The sequence below is a fragment of the Melopsittacus undulatus genome, chromosome 1 (genome assembly GCF_012275295.1).
Source record: "Melopsittacus undulatus isolate bMelUnd1 chromosome 1, bMelUnd1.mat.Z, whole genome shotgun sequence".
Taxonomy (NCBI): Eukaryota; Metazoa; Chordata; class Aves; order Psittaciformes; family Psittaculidae; genus Melopsittacus; species Melopsittacus undulatus.
In genome coordinates, this window is record NC_047527.1 from 62,913,859 (window position 1) to 62,932,804 (window position 18,946).

Sequence of the window (18,946 nt, forward strand, 5' to 3'; positions counted from 1 at the left end):
TCGGAACAGGGAAATTGCAGACTGATTACACAGAGGAGCCCATATCAAATGCAAATATAAAGGATCCCCACATCTTCAGATGTGACCTCAACTAAGCAACTTTCCTAGGTCTGAGTCCCCACTCTCTGACACTGCTTGCTGTAGGGGTGTAACATAATGGTAGTGTAAAAATGGTTTTAAAGTTTCTCGAACTTCTGAATTAACAATCCATACTCTATTTAGAAGTGGTTTCAGGATACCCATTGCCACAAGTGACCAACAGCTTGGTTTCATAAGTGTAATTTTCATTATGCTAACTGAAGGCTCAGACTTCTGAGATGAGCAAAATGAGTAATTTTATTACAACTCTTCATTAATATTGTGTCATCAGAGCATAGAAAATGGAAATTGCTTATCCAGAATGTCAGAGGGCAACTAGACAATCATTTCATCCTTAAAAATTACACTCCTTCCTCTCATTCAGGCATGCTAGAAAAATTCTCCCACTCTCAATTCTTTTCCTAAAATCTAGTATCTTTGTAGCAGTAAACATAATTTGGGAGAGAACATGGATCAGGAGTTCCACAGTCTTTAGGATTTTTGTGGCACATGATAACTTCTAAGGCAAGAGGAAGAAGGTTTTTGTGGGGTTTTTAATTGGTTCTAAATCTACTCTCTTTTTTTGACATAAAAAAATGAATGTATTTAACATCATGCAGTTTGGGAGCAGGAGGAAAAATCTGCATCAAGTCAAGTTTTGGAATCATTAACGAGTTTGTTCTGTGTCTGGAAAATGAAAGAGAACAGTGTGAACCACAAATCTCAGCTGCATGTGAGGCAAGCAGCTAATTTCAGCAGTGGAGACTGCCGCAGGCAGAGCTGTAGCAACTCAGAGCACAACTCAAGAGCAAAACTCAGATACCTTCCCAGTACTTTCCTTCACAGTTCAAAATCTACCACCAAACTGTACATCTCCTGCACAGCAATCACAATGCTTCCTGAACGTATACAAGCAGCTGCACTCATCTATTCCATGTGTGCAAGCATCACTGTTGCATACACAATCACACTAATTGTGTGCTTAAGAAACATAGCAAGCACTGATTCTGCAATTAACATCCCAAAATGTAAATTGTAGGAAGAAAACACAAATGTCTAAGCTAGCATGTTTGCTTGCTTGATGGCTTTCTCTCACTTATCCTGGTGTTCTTCCACTTCCATTGTTGCTTCCTTGTGCTTACAAGCAGTAGCTGTACCTAAACCACAAGGCACAAGAGCTCCCCGTGCAATTTAGCTCCCATTTGTCCTCTCTTAGCCAAGAGTATATTACTATACTACCAGCCCTCGGTAACTATTATATCTCAGCATATCCTGGCTTCTTCCAAAAGACAATGGGGAAGGCTGGGCTAGGAAGGAGCTATGGTCCAGTCAGCTGGAATAACCAGGGAGGCAAGATTGTGGTGTGTGCCAGAAGCACCTCTACCTTGCAGGTCACCTTCTGCCCAGGTTCCTGCTCTTTTTCTTGTCTACATCCCAAACAATGCATCTCCATCCTCAACAGATTCAGCATTCTTTTGGCAGTTTGGTTTTAATTCTAAATTCCCCAAACTTGTAATGAGTCTTTGATGTTTTTAACGTTTCCTTGTAACATTATTATAGTTACTCAAATAATGGAACATAATTCCAGATATGAAAATAACGTGAGTACAAAAATATCCTTGAGATTTTGGACAGTGCAGAGTTCAATAATCAAAGCAACAGTGGATTTCATCCTTCGAAGAATTGCTTTCAGACACAGAAAATGACTCAAAATGCTGAAGATCAGTTAACTGTTCTGCAGAAGTATACCCCAACATCTAGTTTAGTGACGAAGGCGGATGGGACAGTACTAATTCAGTGTGTCACAAATAGCTCAGATGTATCCAAAAAAGAAAAAGTTCTAAGCAGGATTTTTAATTTCTGGTTGTTTAAAATATTTTTTCTATCTGACATTAAGAACTAAACCAAAATGTTTTCACACTGAACAGAAGCAGGAGCACTTCAGCTGGCCCAAAGGCATTCAGAAGATATCCAAATAGATAAAGGGCAAACGTCACAAAACTGCTGCATTAGATACTGGGCCTGTCCCTTCTTTATTTAACACCCAGGCAGTGTACCCCTGGGGCCAAGGGACTAGATTCAATTCTTTTTGCTTGAAGTGAACTGAACCTACATATTCCACCTTCCAAGATAATGCACCAACCACTGGTACAAGGTAGCAAGGAGGAATCACCAAATCTCCCCAGTTGATGCCATTCGGTTTTGCATAACTAATTAAAATTCATTAGCATGCTGAGTCCCAGCTAACAAAGCCTTTCCATAGGGTGCATCCTTCCAATTGCTGGTTTTGTCCCAGGTTCAATGAGTATTTCAAGTGAGAACAAAACCAACAACTGTGGCAAAGGAATATCCATTCTTTACCTCTCCTACCAAGAGATGGTGGGCTTGGGATAAGTCTCCTGCCCCAAATCAAGCAATGAGTATTTTTGAACAGTGACCTTTCACCTTTTCAGTGAGCAGCCAAGCAACAAAATGCATGTTCTGGACTACTTTTCTCCAAACAGTCCATATAATCACCCAAAGAAGCCCCACATCTGTCAGTCAGCTGCCAATCTCTTCCAGACCAACACAATAACATTTACAAGAGACTTTAACAGGGATTTTTGTATCCAATTGGGAAATACTGGGGGAAAAAAAATCTCAACAGCATTCAAATGCTTCTAAAATTGTTCTAAAAATAAAAGTCAGATGTGTACTAAATTGCTGTCATCTGTCTCTTATAAGAACTGCATAGCAGTACTGAGGCACTCACAGGGAGCAGCTGTAGTGGAGTAACAGGCTGGGTAAAGAAGGGGAAGGAGAAGCAAATAGAGCTCGGGAAAGAACATGATGCAATCTCAGGAAGAAAAGCTTCAGAAAAAAGTCACCAGTGAAGGTAAGAAGAGGAAGTGTTTGAGCAGAAAAAGACACTGCTTCAAAAGAAAACAAAGGTGAGATTGGCCATGTGCTAGCAGCAGCCCAGGAATTTACTGATAGCATCTCATTAAAAGAGAAGGCAATGCCTCCCCTTTATTCAATACAGGAAGAAAGAAGGAGGTAGCTCCTGATTTTTGGAAAGTTAACTGCTCTGTTTATCTACACAATGGTACCATTAATCTTTCTTCACAAAAAGTTTTCACGTAGCTACATAAGATTTCTGATATGTATGAACTACAACACTTTCTTAATGCAAGCAAAGCCTAACAATAAAATAGCTTTTCTATGTCCATGTATATCTATATTGCACATTTTTCATTCTACATGTATTCTTGCTAGTAGTACCAAAGATAAAATTAAGATAAAATTACGTTGGGTTGGTTTTTTTAATGCTTGGAAGAAGGTTAAGATGCATTCAAAGATAGGAACATTTCCACTAGTACCAGCTGTGCTACATCCCCTTCTTTGACTATACAACTTTGAACAGAAGCACATAAAATATTTCACAAAAACAGATATCCTAATGCGCATTATATATTTTAAGGCAACATATTTGACCAAGGATAAGGTATTAACCAGATGTTGTAGACACTAAGGAAATGAAGGCCAAAAAAAATTGCAGGTAGAAATTCATTGTGAACAGACATTTCCAGGAGCAAAATACAGGTGAAATAGGGATCTATACTGCTTGCAACAAAGAAAAAATTTATATAGGTCAAATCTGACAGAACGCTGGTCAAATGCACGCTACAACCTATTCCTGTACAAATACTATTCTGAGATGGTCAGATAACCCTGCAAAGTTAAAGGTTATTTTCAAGTTGTCATAAGTTTTGCTTAATTCATGCACTGTTCAGCTGACACACATAGAGTTAAAAGGAAGACCAAAAGCAAGCATAACTGGGGCTTAGTACTCACCTCCTTCTCCTGACCCAGAGCCGTTATCTAAAAAATAAACAGAAGGGGAGAAAAAAAGAAAGCAAATGAAAATATTGCTCCAGGAGCAGCAGTTTGCTCAGGAACTTGTCACTGTAAAAACATTACACAGGTGTTACATTTCATGAGCCAGGTGTGAAAACAAACATCCGACATCAAGTCTGGCATCCTTTAATACAGCTTGTTCATGCTTATTGTGCCCTACTCTCTGTCTTCCCTGTCAAGATATTTTTACTCAAGGAACAACACCATTCAGTGCAGAAAACTAAATTGCTTTCTCAGACTTTTTTCAACCGTTAGAGATTAAAATTTGTTACACTCAGAAAAGATGAAAGCTACAGAGTGTGGGGTTTTGAATATTTTCGGGTTTTACCCTCTGGCCCTGGGAGTGTTACACAAAGGAGCAATAAATAAATCACCTGACTGCAGAAGTACCTCCAGAAGAGTAGTCCTCAAAGTAAAGTTGGCTTAAGTCATATAACGACAAAATACCTCCTCTCAGCTGAGTCAATCACTTCACATAAGGATGCTCTAATAGCATAGTTATGTCATTGACATTAGATTGACTGGATTAACATCTGATGAGTGACAGCTTGTGGATGCATCCCCTTTGCATTAGCAGTTCAAGCGTCAACAGGACTTTTGCTTCCTCACCACCCTAGGCCAACTAACTCCAATTTAGAGCATTAAGGAGCTGGCTAGGGATTTTGCACAGGGATGTGCATCCCGCTGGGCAGCACTCTGCATGTGTCTTCAGTTAGCATGGCAGTAAAGACCAGCCCTTAAAAATGTTCTGAGTCACAAAACTCTCCCATCCTTTCTTGCTCAAAGGAGGCGGAGGGGAGAGGATGGAATGACAACTACTGTCAGTGAATTGTTCCTCAATGCTGTTAGCTCAGCTTCTCTGAAAGGTGAGAAGAGGAGCAAAGCACACACCTGCTCATCCCACACCTCTCCTTTTATGTCTGCTTTGGTGATGGAGAAGGCAGCTGAATTTATTTCCATAAATCTAAAAGAAGAAGACCAGACAGAAAGTGGAGTCTTACTTCCACATATGAGCTCATTGCTCACACCAGAGGAAAAACCAAACGCCTTGTTTGCTCAGTTCCCTCCCTGCCTTTTCTTTAAGGAGCTATATTTCTAAGAATAATTCCTTTTAGTATGTGGATGAAAGTGTGAAATTCCACGCTACTGGGTCACTTCACACATTAAAAGTAATCTCTTGTCACATGGAGTACCAGGAATAGAGAGTTTTTTTTTCCTCTGCTTAAATTTTCCTTTCTTTCCTCCTGTACTACTGCTCTGTGTATAATAGACTGAGCTTATCACCTTAGAGAAATGAATGCAAAAACAGAAGGGCTCTTGTTCCATCTATAGTGACCCACTTTACTGACAAAGCAGACAATCTCCAATAAAATATCACTGTTGAGTCACTGAGGAATATGCCATCTGATGCGGTACTGCTTCATTAAGAAATCTGAAAGACTAAAATGTATTTATATGAGCTAAGTATATAGGCTTATTTGTAGTGGTGGAATTGTGTCATAAGCTGTGCTGGGGGAGAGCAGGCTGACCTACAAACATGCACCAGTTCAACATGTAATTCATAGCAAAAACAAAGGCTAAAGTGTCTCAAAGAAGCATGACCTGTTCCATGTTTTTATTTCCAGTTCTCACTCTGCTCTCCTCTGCGCATTCAACACCAAGGTGAGAAACACTGCTCAGCTCCACCATGAGGGGTTCCAGTTATACCATGAGGTGTGTATGTGCGCATATATGAGGTGCAAGTGAGGTACCATCACAAACACAGTACAAGCTGTAACGAGAGAATAAAGTAAATGATGGAATTGATGCTCAGACCACCTGTCCCTATAGGTCATTGGTTTGATACAGATGAAGTCCACAGGCAGCTCTGTCTCCATGTGGCAGGATGTCACAGTAACAGCATAGATCCATTTATGCTTCTCTGAGCTTTCAGGTCTCAAGAAACCGTAAGAAAGAGTATGACCTTCTGTAACACTGAATCGTTTTCACTAGGAGCGGACTCCTCTCTGAGGCTAGGATCTGTGCTAGGACTCCTGTCTCCAAGGTAACTGTGCTAAACTAAGCCAGTGTTCCTGATTTCTCCTAAGCCTTGGCTAGGTTTTCCCAAGCAGCTGCTGGTTAAAAAAGTAACATTTTTTGCAAGCTTACTTGGAGAAGCAGCCTTGCTCTTTTCCAGCCCTTCACCAATTCAGGATTTCCAAAAGTGGTCTCCATACACCCAGAGCTGGCAAGAAGATGCTCAAACAAGTGGGGAAGCTGGATAGGAATAACATCACCCCAACCACAGGTCAGTAATTAGAGAGTGGATGGCTGACCTCTCTCTTTACTTAAGCCACCCTTTTCCAAATAGACTTATAAAAATAAGCTTATACACAAATGTACAAGCTTCTGCTGTGAGCTGCTTTTATTTGTGAAGGAGCTTCTGGATAAAATGCGTAAAGAAGCACTTGGATCAGACACAGTATCTGAATGCTTTAAGCACTAAGCTACAGTCAGAATCTCTTTTTTTTCCCCAGTTCTTTCTGAACAGGAGACATTTCTGTACTGTGGGGCTGCTCTGGTGCCGAGGCAGAAGGCACACTCTCCAAAACCAAAAGAGCCTGCAGGCTCTCATTCAGGAGGGATGGCTTTTAACTCAAACTAGCATGAAAATTGAACCCATCTTTTCCACAAAAAAAAACCCAGCTCCAAGCTGCTAAGTAGAAACAGGAGGACAAACAGCCCAGTGACAAATTTTAAGCAAGCAGACCATTCTATGAGTCACTCCTAAGGGAATAATTCCTTAAATCTAATGGAGATATCGTGTTTGTTTCTAGTTCTGCAAAAAGCTTCCTTTTTTGTTTTTACCTTAGAAATCCCAGCAGAAAGCAATGATGTACCTTCCGAATATATAGACTATACTGAGAAGCTATAAGTACAATATATCAAGTACTACATCATTGTTTGGTTACATTTCATGTGCATATAATATAAATCTGGCAGCAAAGTCGTGGCTCTGTGTGCAGGCTAACAGGAACACATACTCTTAGAAATATGTTGTGAAGGTCTATTTCTTATTTATGAAATCAGTTTAATTTTATTTAAACTAATAAAAGATGATAAGCTCAATAACAAAAGGAGGCAGAAAAAAAATCAAGGAACTTGGTGACACTCCTCTTCAATGCTCTGAGCACCCTGCCGGCACTCTCTTCCTGGTTTCTTAAATATGTTTAGCAAGCCTGTTCAGGGTAACTTCTGGTAGAGAATAGTATAACATGAATGAATTTCAGTGTAACGTCACCCCTTGTGAACCAGCCAAGTCATCAGATCATCAGTAAGATCAGTGGTGCTATGAGTTTGGCAGAAGCCCTGATGTGGCTACTGCCATCTCCCCCTACCCTGCTGCATGTCCTTTCTCTGCATTTGGTTGTGGGCTGAACTGCAAACAGGGAACTGATAAGGAGATGAAATAAAAAAAGAAAAAGGCTGGGACAGTGCTTTGATCTTGTTCACATCATAATCCTACAAAGCAAGGAGGAGAAGCTGTAAAAGGTGGGAAGTTCTATTAGCAAGGACTTCGCTTTGCAGCCCTGTTTCTGTCCATCTGGTCATGGACTGGATGATTCCTTTGTGAATGCAAAAAGCCAGGTTAAGCTGTAGACCAAAATTGTATGTAGTTTGATTTGACCCAGTGTTTCTGAAAGATTTCTTTATGCAGTTTCTCTAATGCTGCATTTTACTAATTTTTCATGTTTCTTTGTATATTGCAACATGGGGCTACATGCATTGTCTAAAACCCACAGACCCTCATCATCCATAACTTGTGCCAGGTATAATTAGGCATAGTAACACCTCTGTGAATGCTGATATTTGATAAAAGAACCCCACAATGTCCCTTCATTGAAAAATGGGCTTTGACAAAGTTAAGTCAGGTATGCAGTCCTGAAATTTTCAGCCAAACTTTCTCTTGAAGTTCCCTAAAACACCATTTTTAATGTCAAAACTTAGATTTTATTCATTCTTAAAGCACCTGTGATTGAGTTTTTTTTAAACTTTGCCTATTTTAAGATCTTGCAACTCTGACAGCACTTGGACAAAAGGAATGAATATAAAAACATGTTGCTCAATCACCCATGAGCGTAAAAATTTAATCAAAACGTTACCTGCCAAGAAATAGGTCTGACTAAATCAGTAGAATTTGTTCCAGTGCTGATGCTTCAGAAGGCATCAAACATCCCAGCAAATGGGAAGTGTTTCACTCTTGTATGTGATTCAGAAGTCTGATGGGCTTCAAATTTTACATAGTTATTACAACACTGTGGGAGAATTTCATCCTATTGTCTCAGGGTGAGACATCAGCAGGATGAAGCTTTGCTTTGAAAAACTGAAACTCTGATAGGAAACCAGTGAATCTGTATTTAGCTCTCAATGAGGTCCCATTTTCATAGCAAATTTGCAAGTGCTCAGTGAAAATGAATGGGAGCCTTAAAGGGTTTTTTAATTTTAGCATTTGATTATATGTGTAACGGATCAAGGGTACAAATACATTGACTCTTCAATGAACCATGACCTTAGGAGGGGCAGAAAGAGGTTCCAGGTGATGGTTTTTATCGTCAAATATCCTTAGGCCAAACAGAGCACACCAGACTTTCAGGGAGCAGCAGGTACTGTTCTGGTAGAGCTCTGCTGAATCACCTTAAATTGCATCAGCGCAAATGCACTTTTCAACCTGGATCACACCCTCAGTTTCAAAAACATGTTTTCAGTGCTTGCTGGTCAGCTGTGTCTCAGCACATGTCTTCATCTATTACACTAAGTGCTACAAATTATGCTGTTTCCTGGGTTTATGTAGGACTTGAAGAAAAGGAGAGGAAAGTTAAAAAAGAAATCCCAGCCTAGCTGAGTAACCTAGGAATTAGCTGCCAGCAACTTGAGGCCAAGAAGAATTAATTTTTCATTTAAAAAAGTCTTTTTCTTAGGAGGGTAGAATGCATGCAAAAAAATAACACTTTTTTGTTGTTCCCCACATGTTATCCTAGTATTTTGTTTCCATGAGGAAAAGGAACTTTTGAGCTGTGAGTCTGTTTCTTAAAATAATTTCAGCATGAAATAAAAAAACCCAACAAACACATACTCTCAGTTCAAACCTTCATACCCCTTGGGTATTGTTACAGGAATATGTGAGGGCTCCAAGACTGCAATGCATTTTTGTCCTATTTCTGCAGCGTCTAGAGATAACTTACAGGTGTGAGATTTGGAAAGAAGGTAGATTCAGTCATCTGCCTTAGGTATGCTGAAATTATGTGTTTGAGCTGGGCACAAAATGCAGGTTTCACTCAGTATTAGGATTGTTTTGGAGCTTAGTAAACAACTGCTAATCTCAGCATAGGTCTGTGCTGCAAAGGCATTAGAGCAGCATGTGTAAAAGAGCCATGTAGCATTCAAATGAGGTAGCTCTGGGACTGGCAGCAGCAAGGACTTGGCCTTGGTACGCTGCCCATATATTTACCCTCATTTCCACATAGGATGTTGCAGCTACTTGTGAGCTCCAGGCTGCTACTTCTAAATCATCAGCAATATCTAGACTAGCCAACATAAAGCCAGCTAGGAGTGTGCACCTGACCCATGGTCATGCTTTTGGCTGCCATATAGATGTAACCTTGCCTATGTTAATCTGAGTAACTATTGTGTATCAAAAGATGAGTGATGTCCCACAATTTATTTTTTATGTGTGTTATTTATGTACCAAAGAATGCAACTGTTGATGGTACTGAGTCATTTAATTCTGAGAAAGGCAGCTATGTGTCTCATCGTGCCAGCTTTGAATCTGTCCAGAAGTCCAGAAGACATCTGGTGGCTAATGTTTCTGTGTCCAAGTGCATGTTGCAATATTCAAGGCAGTGAAAACCTGTCCCATGTATTTTAAGTGTGTGGAAAATCTGTGTTTTAAGAGTGTGGAAAGGCAGAAAATGCCAGTCCATTAGAAACATGAGGTACAATGAATTTGTAACAGTTACACATCCTTTCAGAGTAATGACCCAAAGTGAAATTAGTCAAAGAAAGATGATGCCTTGGATACAGGTTGAATGGCAGTCAGGACTATCAATGCCACTTGCTGATTGTCACACTAATTCTCTACCTCCAAAAAATGAGTCCTAAAGAAATTACTAATTTGGAGTCTGCTCCAAATTTGTAAGCCTTTTGATGAATATCAAGGCTCCTCTATATATACAACAGAAACATTCACTAACTGTTTTCTCAGATAAAGTATTTTGACTTTTACTTTTTATTTATTAACCTGTTAGCATATCAGAAGATAGTTTTCTTCTCTATAGAAACATTCCACTGCTAAAGAGGATTGCTAAAAGAAAAGAAAAAGAGGAACATTTCCACATTATTTCATTCTATGGAAAGCATGAACGTTAAAATCTCTGGAATTAAGGGCAAAACTAAAGAGCTAACCATATAACTTCGTTAATTTTGACACAAAGTGATGTTTTACATACCAGAATAACAAGGTCCTCTTGATACCACTGTTATCTCTTTCTGGTGCTTGCAAGCAGCTCTCCTGAGGAAGCATTGATTTTGGTAAGTGTCTCCATTTGATCCACAAACAGGAATATAGTTTGTGTGACACTGAAAAAGAAATTATAAAATAACTGAGTCATAAAAAATCATGAGATTAATCTCAACTGCATATTAATATACAGAAAGATAGTTGTGTAAATGTGAATTACTAGCAGCAACTTATAACCCTGTTCACTAAAGAAAGATTTGAAATATATTAGTTTCTCAATATCAGTGTATTCCTTTCGGATAACTGAAATAATAGTCCAACCCCGTAAGGGCTGAACATAAGAATTCAGCAGAAAAGATTAAAAGAACAAAATAACTATGGTGGGACTTAGTAATGTCTAGAGGGAATATGACAAGCATCTAGAAGTATTTGAAGGATAAACACTGAGGAAGGAGAAAATTTCTTCAAGATAATACAAGAATGTATGACTGGGCACAAGGGGATGAAGCTGAGCAAAGGAAAATTTAAGGTGAACAGTGCTTAAGGGGAGATTTGCTGATCTTTCTGGACACGGAATGATCTTTCAAGAGAGATGGAAAATAATCAACATCCCCATTAACTTAATCAGTGTCATGAGTCTGTTTTACTTGGCCAACAATTATGATTACCCTTTTGTATTACTATACTAGAAAAAATCAAGCTCAAAGTCAGTAGCACTGGTACACTTCGTAAGAAGGAAGGAAGAAGAGAATATTTATCATTCAAAATGGCTTTGGTAGGAGCAGCCTGTATTTTGCTATTTTCTTACATTCTAAGAAAGATGGATTATATACATCTTGTACATATAGTGTGCATTAAAATGCTTGGAAACACAGTAAGACTACCAATCTGCCTAACACCTGTGAGTGCTGCAACACTCTCTACTGAGCTGGAAATCCAAACCCCACTTCACTTCACAGAAAAAGAGACATTACCCTATTTGGGCCTGCAATGGTAACTGTAATTCCAGACACCTTTTCCACCTTCAAGGTCCCAAGGCAACAAGAAGCAATGAACAACTACACAGACAAACCACCAAATTTCTTAATCATACAAAATGTATGATTAAACTGGTGCAATTCAACCAGTGAGAGTTCACACAGGAGCAGCAAGATTAGTTAAGTTAAACTGCCCCCAAAAGGGCACGAGTTTCTTCTCCAAATTCCAAATGACAGTCTCTGTCACAACAGTTTCTTTGTGCTTTAGCATACACAAACCTCAAAATACTCAATCTTTAAAACATAATTTTGAGGGGAATTATCCTCCCTCCTTTGTCATCCTGCTATAGATGACCAGCTGACAATGAACTCAGTATGGACATGGACAGAAATAAATCATGCTGCCACGTCTGAAAATTATTTCTAATAGCTTTGTAATACTTCCCCATCGTAAGTAGCTCTCAAACATTGAACCACAGCCATCAGTCCTGTCACATCTCATTCTGAACAGTCACTTCTAGGGAATAATTAAACAGGCAACTCTTTAGGGGCACTGTACTTTCTGATACATAATTCTTTATTCAATCTTAAAGCTGCTGTATGATGCTTTATAGTTTCAGGTTTCTTTCCTGAAGATAGAAAATGAGAGGCAAAGTCATTCTTTTTTTACAGTTTGATAAGCCTTTAGCAATTTGGTAGAGGACAGACAAAAGTTCCCATGCAAACATCCTTTAGGAGTAGAGTTGTTTTCTTCTGAGGAAATCCTCTAATAGCTTGAATGACAAAGAGGAAGGGCATCTCTTCATGGATGGGATCTGCTTTCTATAGTGTACCATGGGAAAATCCATCTGAGCTCCTTCAATGCTGCATGATTGCAGGGTGCCCAGCATCTGAAGGGATGTAAGGTTTACTCATTATGTTCCTTTAAATATCCTGTCTTGTAAATCAGTTATCTTATGAACCCTTTTGCTGTTGAGCCTTTCTTACTGAGATCAAAAGAGCCCCATGCCAGCTCTCTCTCACCTCACCTTCACCCACCAGTTCATAACACACTTACTAGGTGTTGATCAGTTTTTAGTTTAGGTTTTAATTGAACTTCATTCAAATTACAGCAAAAGATCTTTCCAAAAGTTTTGAAATGTGTGTTACCCCCCACCTCCTAGTCAGGCCTCCTTATCTGGGCCTGAAGGAAGTCAGGATACCATCAAGGTCACTGCAAGCAGAGCACAACTGAACCCTTCAGCACTTCTCTTGCAGTCTGATGTGTAAATCTGATTCTGGGGAGTCAAACTTTGGTATCTGACTTTATGACTTGGCAAGAGAAAGCCTACATGGTGTTCAGAAAGGTTGCAGCCTGCAGAGCTCTTGCTGACACGACATTATAGCTGGTCCAATGACAACACTGAAATTTGGCAGCCACTCATCTCCAAGGGGGATCCTAGGAGGAAAAACTAACACTCATTAATTTTAGAAGACCAAACAGTGGAGAAATGATGCCAGGCCAGAAGTGGGAGCAGATAAGGAGGAAGAGGAAGCAGCAGTGATACCTGGAAAGGAGGTGGAATCAATACGCATTTTTGTGGGGAATAGGAAACAAACTTCAGGGAGAACAGACTGATATCCCCACCTCTTCCTTTGATCACATGTTCAGCTGAATCACTGTACCCAAATGTGTCTGATTCCTTTTCAAAGCATTGCAATGTCAGAAAAATAAATAGCTAGCTATCAGATAGTCTAGCACATAGAGAATCTAACAGTTTGGGCTGGGTGTTTGCTGCCTGGGACATTTTGGTGCTGTTAGTTGCAGACAAATAATTGAGGTTGAGAGTTACAGGAAGAATTTAACCTGCAATTTCTGAAAAATACAACACCTTCTCATCCTTAGACTTTCCTAAGAGTATAAGATAAATTTTACAAGAAATACAAATAAACTCGTATATAGCCTAAAAATAAACGGTTTTAAAAATGGGTTCTTCGAGACAAAGTATCAGCTTATCACATGGGCTAGCTCTTTCTGAATTTTCATGACTTCAACGTTAGGAAGTTGTAAAATTTACCACCTGCAGGAAATAAATGAAACCTTTGCTTAGCCTAGGGTTTCATTTCTCTTTCTTGTTTTTTTAATCATTAGTGGGTTTCAGTCTCATCATCTTTCATGAATAAAAATTACAGAGAGAGTGAAGGGTGATGGATAAATCTCTTGTACGAAAGTTTTCTCCCCTTAAAAGGCAGTCAGATCCCATTGTTCTGGGATGTAAGCTGCAGAATGCCCCAGTGTAGGGACCCACCTGAACAACACAACATCAAAAGCCAGCTCTGAAACACTGGAACCCAAAACCTGTGTAAGATCACATACGCACTGTTGCTATTCTGGTTCCCCTTGATTTATTATTTATTGGAAACAGAACACACGATTATTTTTAAAACACTGAACGATAGCCCGAGCCAGGGTTGGCTGATAACATTGCCACCTCTTCCAGTTAACCAAGAGTCTCCTAATACTTGACACGTTTGTCCTGACTATACACTGTAAACAGAAAGAACCTCAAAGAAGAAAGTATTCTCTTTTCTGTATAAAGTCGGGGGTGGGTGGAGAGGAAGGATTGCCATGACAGTCATAAAAACTGTAAACTAGAGGCTCAGAAACCAGCAAAGCAAACTGAGCTTGCTATTTAACACGTTTTAAAAGTTCAGAGGATGTTTATATAAAATTTCTGCACTTTTTTATTTTCCTGAGTGGGACTAAATCACTGTTTTCATTCATAAACCTTATGATCACTGGTGCTCCTGTTATTATCCAATTTTCAAAGTGCTTAAGATTTTCCTGGGTCTTATATACCACATTTAGCCACCAGCAGGGCAGGAAGTCATCCACATACTATGTATTGAAAGTAAGTAATCCATAATAAGTACCACATTTAAATTATAAAGCTCCATCTTGTGTGTGTGACAATGCTCAGCCACTCTACTTCAGGTCACCTTCCCTCCCATTTCAGGTCTTGGGGCAGGATGAGGCAAAGTTAGGAGACAGAGATGGTTGTTACCTAGCACTTGCCACCTCTGCTCATACCACCCAGCACGTGGTGGCCTTTGTTCTTCCTCATGTTGCTCTGTGCTGCTACCTGACCTACCAAAACCATGCAGGGAGCTAACATGACACTATACTCTTCACTTGCTCCCCAAGCAGACCCTGGCACAGGTCAGTCATATACCATCCCAATCAGTGCCATTAAAGAGGGAGCTTATGGTTAGACTATATAAGCCTGTTAGGAGCAAAATTTTTACCAAATTTCTACCAAATTTTTACCAAAATTTTCTATCAAGTTTCTACCAAATACTCCAATACACCTAACAGATTGGCCAAAAACAGCAAACAAAAAGGTGAGCAGCCCTTACCTGGAATTGACACGCACATTTCAAGCCGTCGCCCTCTTCCTTGCACACTCCTCCGTATTTACATGATGATTCATCACACACTCTTACATCAGATTCCCTTACATTTAACTCTGCAATAAAAAAAATAGAAAAAGGAGACAGAAAAGAAATTGTGAGATCAGTAATTATGGGACTGCCTTGTCCTCAAACCCACTGAGCCCCACCACTGCCTTACCCCCGTACAAAACTTAGAGGAAAAATGCCAAAGCTGGCCTTGCCCACACTGTTATCCTTTGGTCTAACAATAAACCAAAGTATGTCAAAACTGTTATAGCTTGCTTACACTGTAGGAGCCAGACTAACCAGAATCCTCTGCGTCAGCTGCTGCATGAAAACATGGAGCACAAATGCAGCTCCTGCCTCAATAAGCATGCAGCAGAGGTACAGATGACAAGAGGGAAACCAAGGGACTCTACACATCAACTGCATAGGCACTGGCTCCAGTACAAAGGTTGCTTACATGGCTTCAAGCTCTTTGGCCATCACAGCCAAGGGCAGTTTTAAAGCAGAACAAAGACATTCTTTTGAAATAACTATTTAATTTGAAATATATACAGGGGAGAGAGTTCAAAAGAAGGCACTGCTGGGATAATGTGAGCTAGCAGTGTTAGCCCAAATGTGACCTTGCCAGGCTGTGTGGGAACAGTGCTGTTACTATCGATTGCAATAAAAAGGTGAAAATCACACCAAGGCTCTGGAAAAATCCCCTGCCATTGTTTAAGGGCTCCACTGATATCAGAGGACATCACTCAAAGCTGTCTGTGCTTCAGCTCCAGTGAGAAACCTCCAAGACTCTGTAGCAATATGACCCACTAAAGGGCTTCATTGACAGTGGTGTGATTTAAAATAATGTCTGTGACTTTTAATAAACAAACCCTATCCAGAAAACTGGCTTAAAGGAAGCATTGAATACCAGCCATTCAGAAACGGGGAAAGGTAGGTCAAAGGCAGAAGAAAATAATGCTCACTGCCACTTAGTCTTAAATAGTCAAACACCCTCCTGCATACAGCAGTGTCAGCAGTTGGGTATGTCAGTGACAGACACACTGGAAAACTCTTCCTGTGGGTTTATGTAACATCACATACCCACACCCATAGTTTATATAAATAAGCATATAATTATATAATTATTTCTGCAATAAATTCTTCTAGGTGTCATATGCTTCTATATTTAATATAGTGTGGTTACTTTTTTTTTTATAGCACTAAATTTACAGGATTAAAGCTTAAAGAAAGGTCCAGTTATAATCCACATATTTGGATTATATATTATATATATTATAACTGTGAGAAAAAATGAAGAACATATTGATTTTCTTTTTTCCCCCTATACGTTTATCATTCCTGAAGGCATAAATGAGGAGGGTAATCTGTGTAACACCACGCAGTTAGGTACCCTGGTTGCCATCACAACCCTGTGCACGTGTTCTTTAATGTTATTCTTAATGTCGCCATTTATCAAGCGTGACTGCTGCGTTGTAGTGACCAAGTTAATGTGACAGAACATCACTGCTTTTCAATTTAGTGCGTTCATAACTTGCTCCTGAAGGAAATGTGCCTTTCTTTCTTCTTGTGAAGAACTGTTCCATGAAAATGAACAAACTCTCAAGATTAATTAAGGAGAAATGATTGTCATAGCTGAAAGGGGGATCCACCTTTAGGTGATAATGCATCTGAGAAAAAGTAATTTATGAAAGGGAGTAACCAGACAAGACAAATTACACTGTGAATAGCTTTCAAAATTCTGTTTTCTTCAGCTCAGGAGACTAAAGAGATGAAGGTCCCAGCAGAGCTTACTGCACTCAGCATCCTACCCTACCCCCCACCCCAGTCAGTCAGCAGAAGAAACCCCCTGGCAGCCGCAACTCATGCTTGATGGTCCACACAACGTCCAGCTGCCCAAGCAGTGTTACACAGACTTCTCCCAACCTCTGTGTCCCCCAGTTTGAAGGGGACTGTCCAGGAAGGAGCCTCTTCACCAGAGCAAGGGACCTTACTTTTCTGCATGGGAGGGGAAGGATGCAGGGGAAAGTCAGAAACAAAGCCCAGATAACAGTTCAGCATCAAGGCTGAACCAGAGATGTGCTTGTTCTTAACTTAGCTACTGTTTTGACTGCAAAAGCCAGTAGGAAAGGGAAAGATTTCAGAGTAAAACTGTAACAGGAGATATGAAGATAGGGGTGGGGAGTCAGACCTTGTGATTCTTCTTGCCCCAGGAAACCAAAACTTCATTTAAAAGAAAAGAAATTCACAAGAGGAATTAAGATGACAGAAAGCACACCACTTTAACGGTTACTCAGTTTTCAGAGTGGATTGTTTTTCTTGGCACATAAATGATAAATACTGATCATAAGCTTTTTGCATGAGATGAATGCTAAGCAGTGAAAGGTCATTTAGAAAGCAGGAGCCAACGTGATTTTCAAAGCTGTACAAAAGACAAGATACCCTGGTGACTGGCACTTGAACGCGACAGATGAACTTTATTCTATGACAGGATGTCACCTAATCCCCACTTCCATTCAGTAGGAAATTTCAGCAGCTGTGAAACCAAGTCTCTGACATGCACATGATTACATTGATGAAATCACAAGTACCAGGGGGTGTGGTGGCCATAATGACTTCCACATCTATGACATTTGGTTCAAAAATGAATAGATGAAGATGGATGATAATAGAGAGACGTGAAGAGGAACCACAAAGACAGAGCATGTCTGCGAGATGCTCTCTCTTCAGCGGATTCCCCATAGAGAGAGAATTATTTCTGCAATTATTTCCAGAAGTAAGGAATCATTATCATCACACGTGAGAACAGACCTATGAAAGGAGTAAGAACATGTAGCAAATGGTTTAGGGTAATTTCTTACATGTTTCTTTAATGCCTATCACAACTCATTTCCCAGACTTTCAGCAGGTATGAGTAAGAAAAAGCCTCAGTGTGATTCATTACCTGCAGTGAGAAAATGGTAAGTAGTAATCCATCAACTCCCAGGAGAAAATATAATTAGTGCAATTAAATCAGGCTTCCAAATTTATGATAAAATTAATCTCCTAAGACCTGAAATGAGGTATTAAAAATGATTTGCTACTATCTGTTCAGCCAATACACTTCCTGGTTGTGTGAGGGCTGACCAGCACAGAGCACCTTGCAGGAATCTGCCTGCAAAGAAAGACTCACATCAAGGTCTTTTGGAATTCTTTTTTCCTCTTTTGAAATTAATCTACCTTCTGATAATTTGATTCATCACTAAAAATGCGGAAAACTTTCTCTGTTCTAAATGCTTTCAGAGAATTTGAAGTACAGCTCAATACAAGTAGCTGGAGATTGGCTTTTTGCCTGTGACCTGAAAATGCTTTGCTCTGAGGCATGAACCTCTTGTTACAAGCTAAATTACATGTGTCTAAATGCTGAACCTGAAAATTAAATCAAATTTGTAGATTTAAGTACATCAAACGTGTTGCTTCCATCTGGATACCTGGAGAATAAAATAAAATCTAAGATGGGCAAGCCTGGTAACTTCGTAAGCAATTTGTGTTTTTCAGAATTCATGCTTTTCCTGGGTTTGGCAATAGTACATAGTAATGATGGATGGATATAAGGAATCAAAGACTACCTTTCCCATGTGGAATTGAGCAGGTAGGTTTAGTAGCAGTGCTGTCAGCTTTGCCCCTCTTGAATATTTCATCTGTGTCTGGGAAAAACACTCTCTGCCTGCCTGTCTTCTGTTTCCTGTGGGTAATACTGCAACCAGGGAAGATGCAGCACCCCTCACCACCTTTTCCTCTTGAAAAGGTGTGGGGCACCTCACTGCTGCTTTTCTGTTCTCCAAACACTTTGGGGTTTGTGAATGCAAGCTTCAAGTTAGGACGTACAACCTCTCATGGAGGTCACATACAGACCTGGGAAAGTTCATAAAGGGGCTGTATTCTAGAAGTTGAAAGTACTCTCAGTATTGTAAGAACAGCTGAAGAGGGTCTACACTGGCTTGGGAAAGGGCTCAGAAGAGAAATTATGTTCTGTGAGGGTATGCTGGAGCCCACAGAACATACTGGAAATAGTGACATA

The 18,946-nt window shown here is 39.9% G+C and overlaps 1 protein-coding gene across 1 annotated transcript in view; it reads right to left on the minus strand.

Annotated features, from left to right (window-relative positions):
* The window catches only part of TMEFF1 (transmembrane protein with EGF like and two follistatin like domains 1), a 169,430-nt gene that overhangs the window by 34,758 nt on the left and 115,726 nt on the right, over window positions 1-18,946 (minus strand). Inside the window, 3 exon segments of the mRNA XM_034060273.1 lie at window positions 3,913-3,939; window positions 10,461-10,590; window positions 14,845-14,954. Of these exon segments, the coding sequence (XP_033916164.1) occupies window positions 3,913-3,939; window positions 10,461-10,590; window positions 14,845-14,954 (267 nt within the window).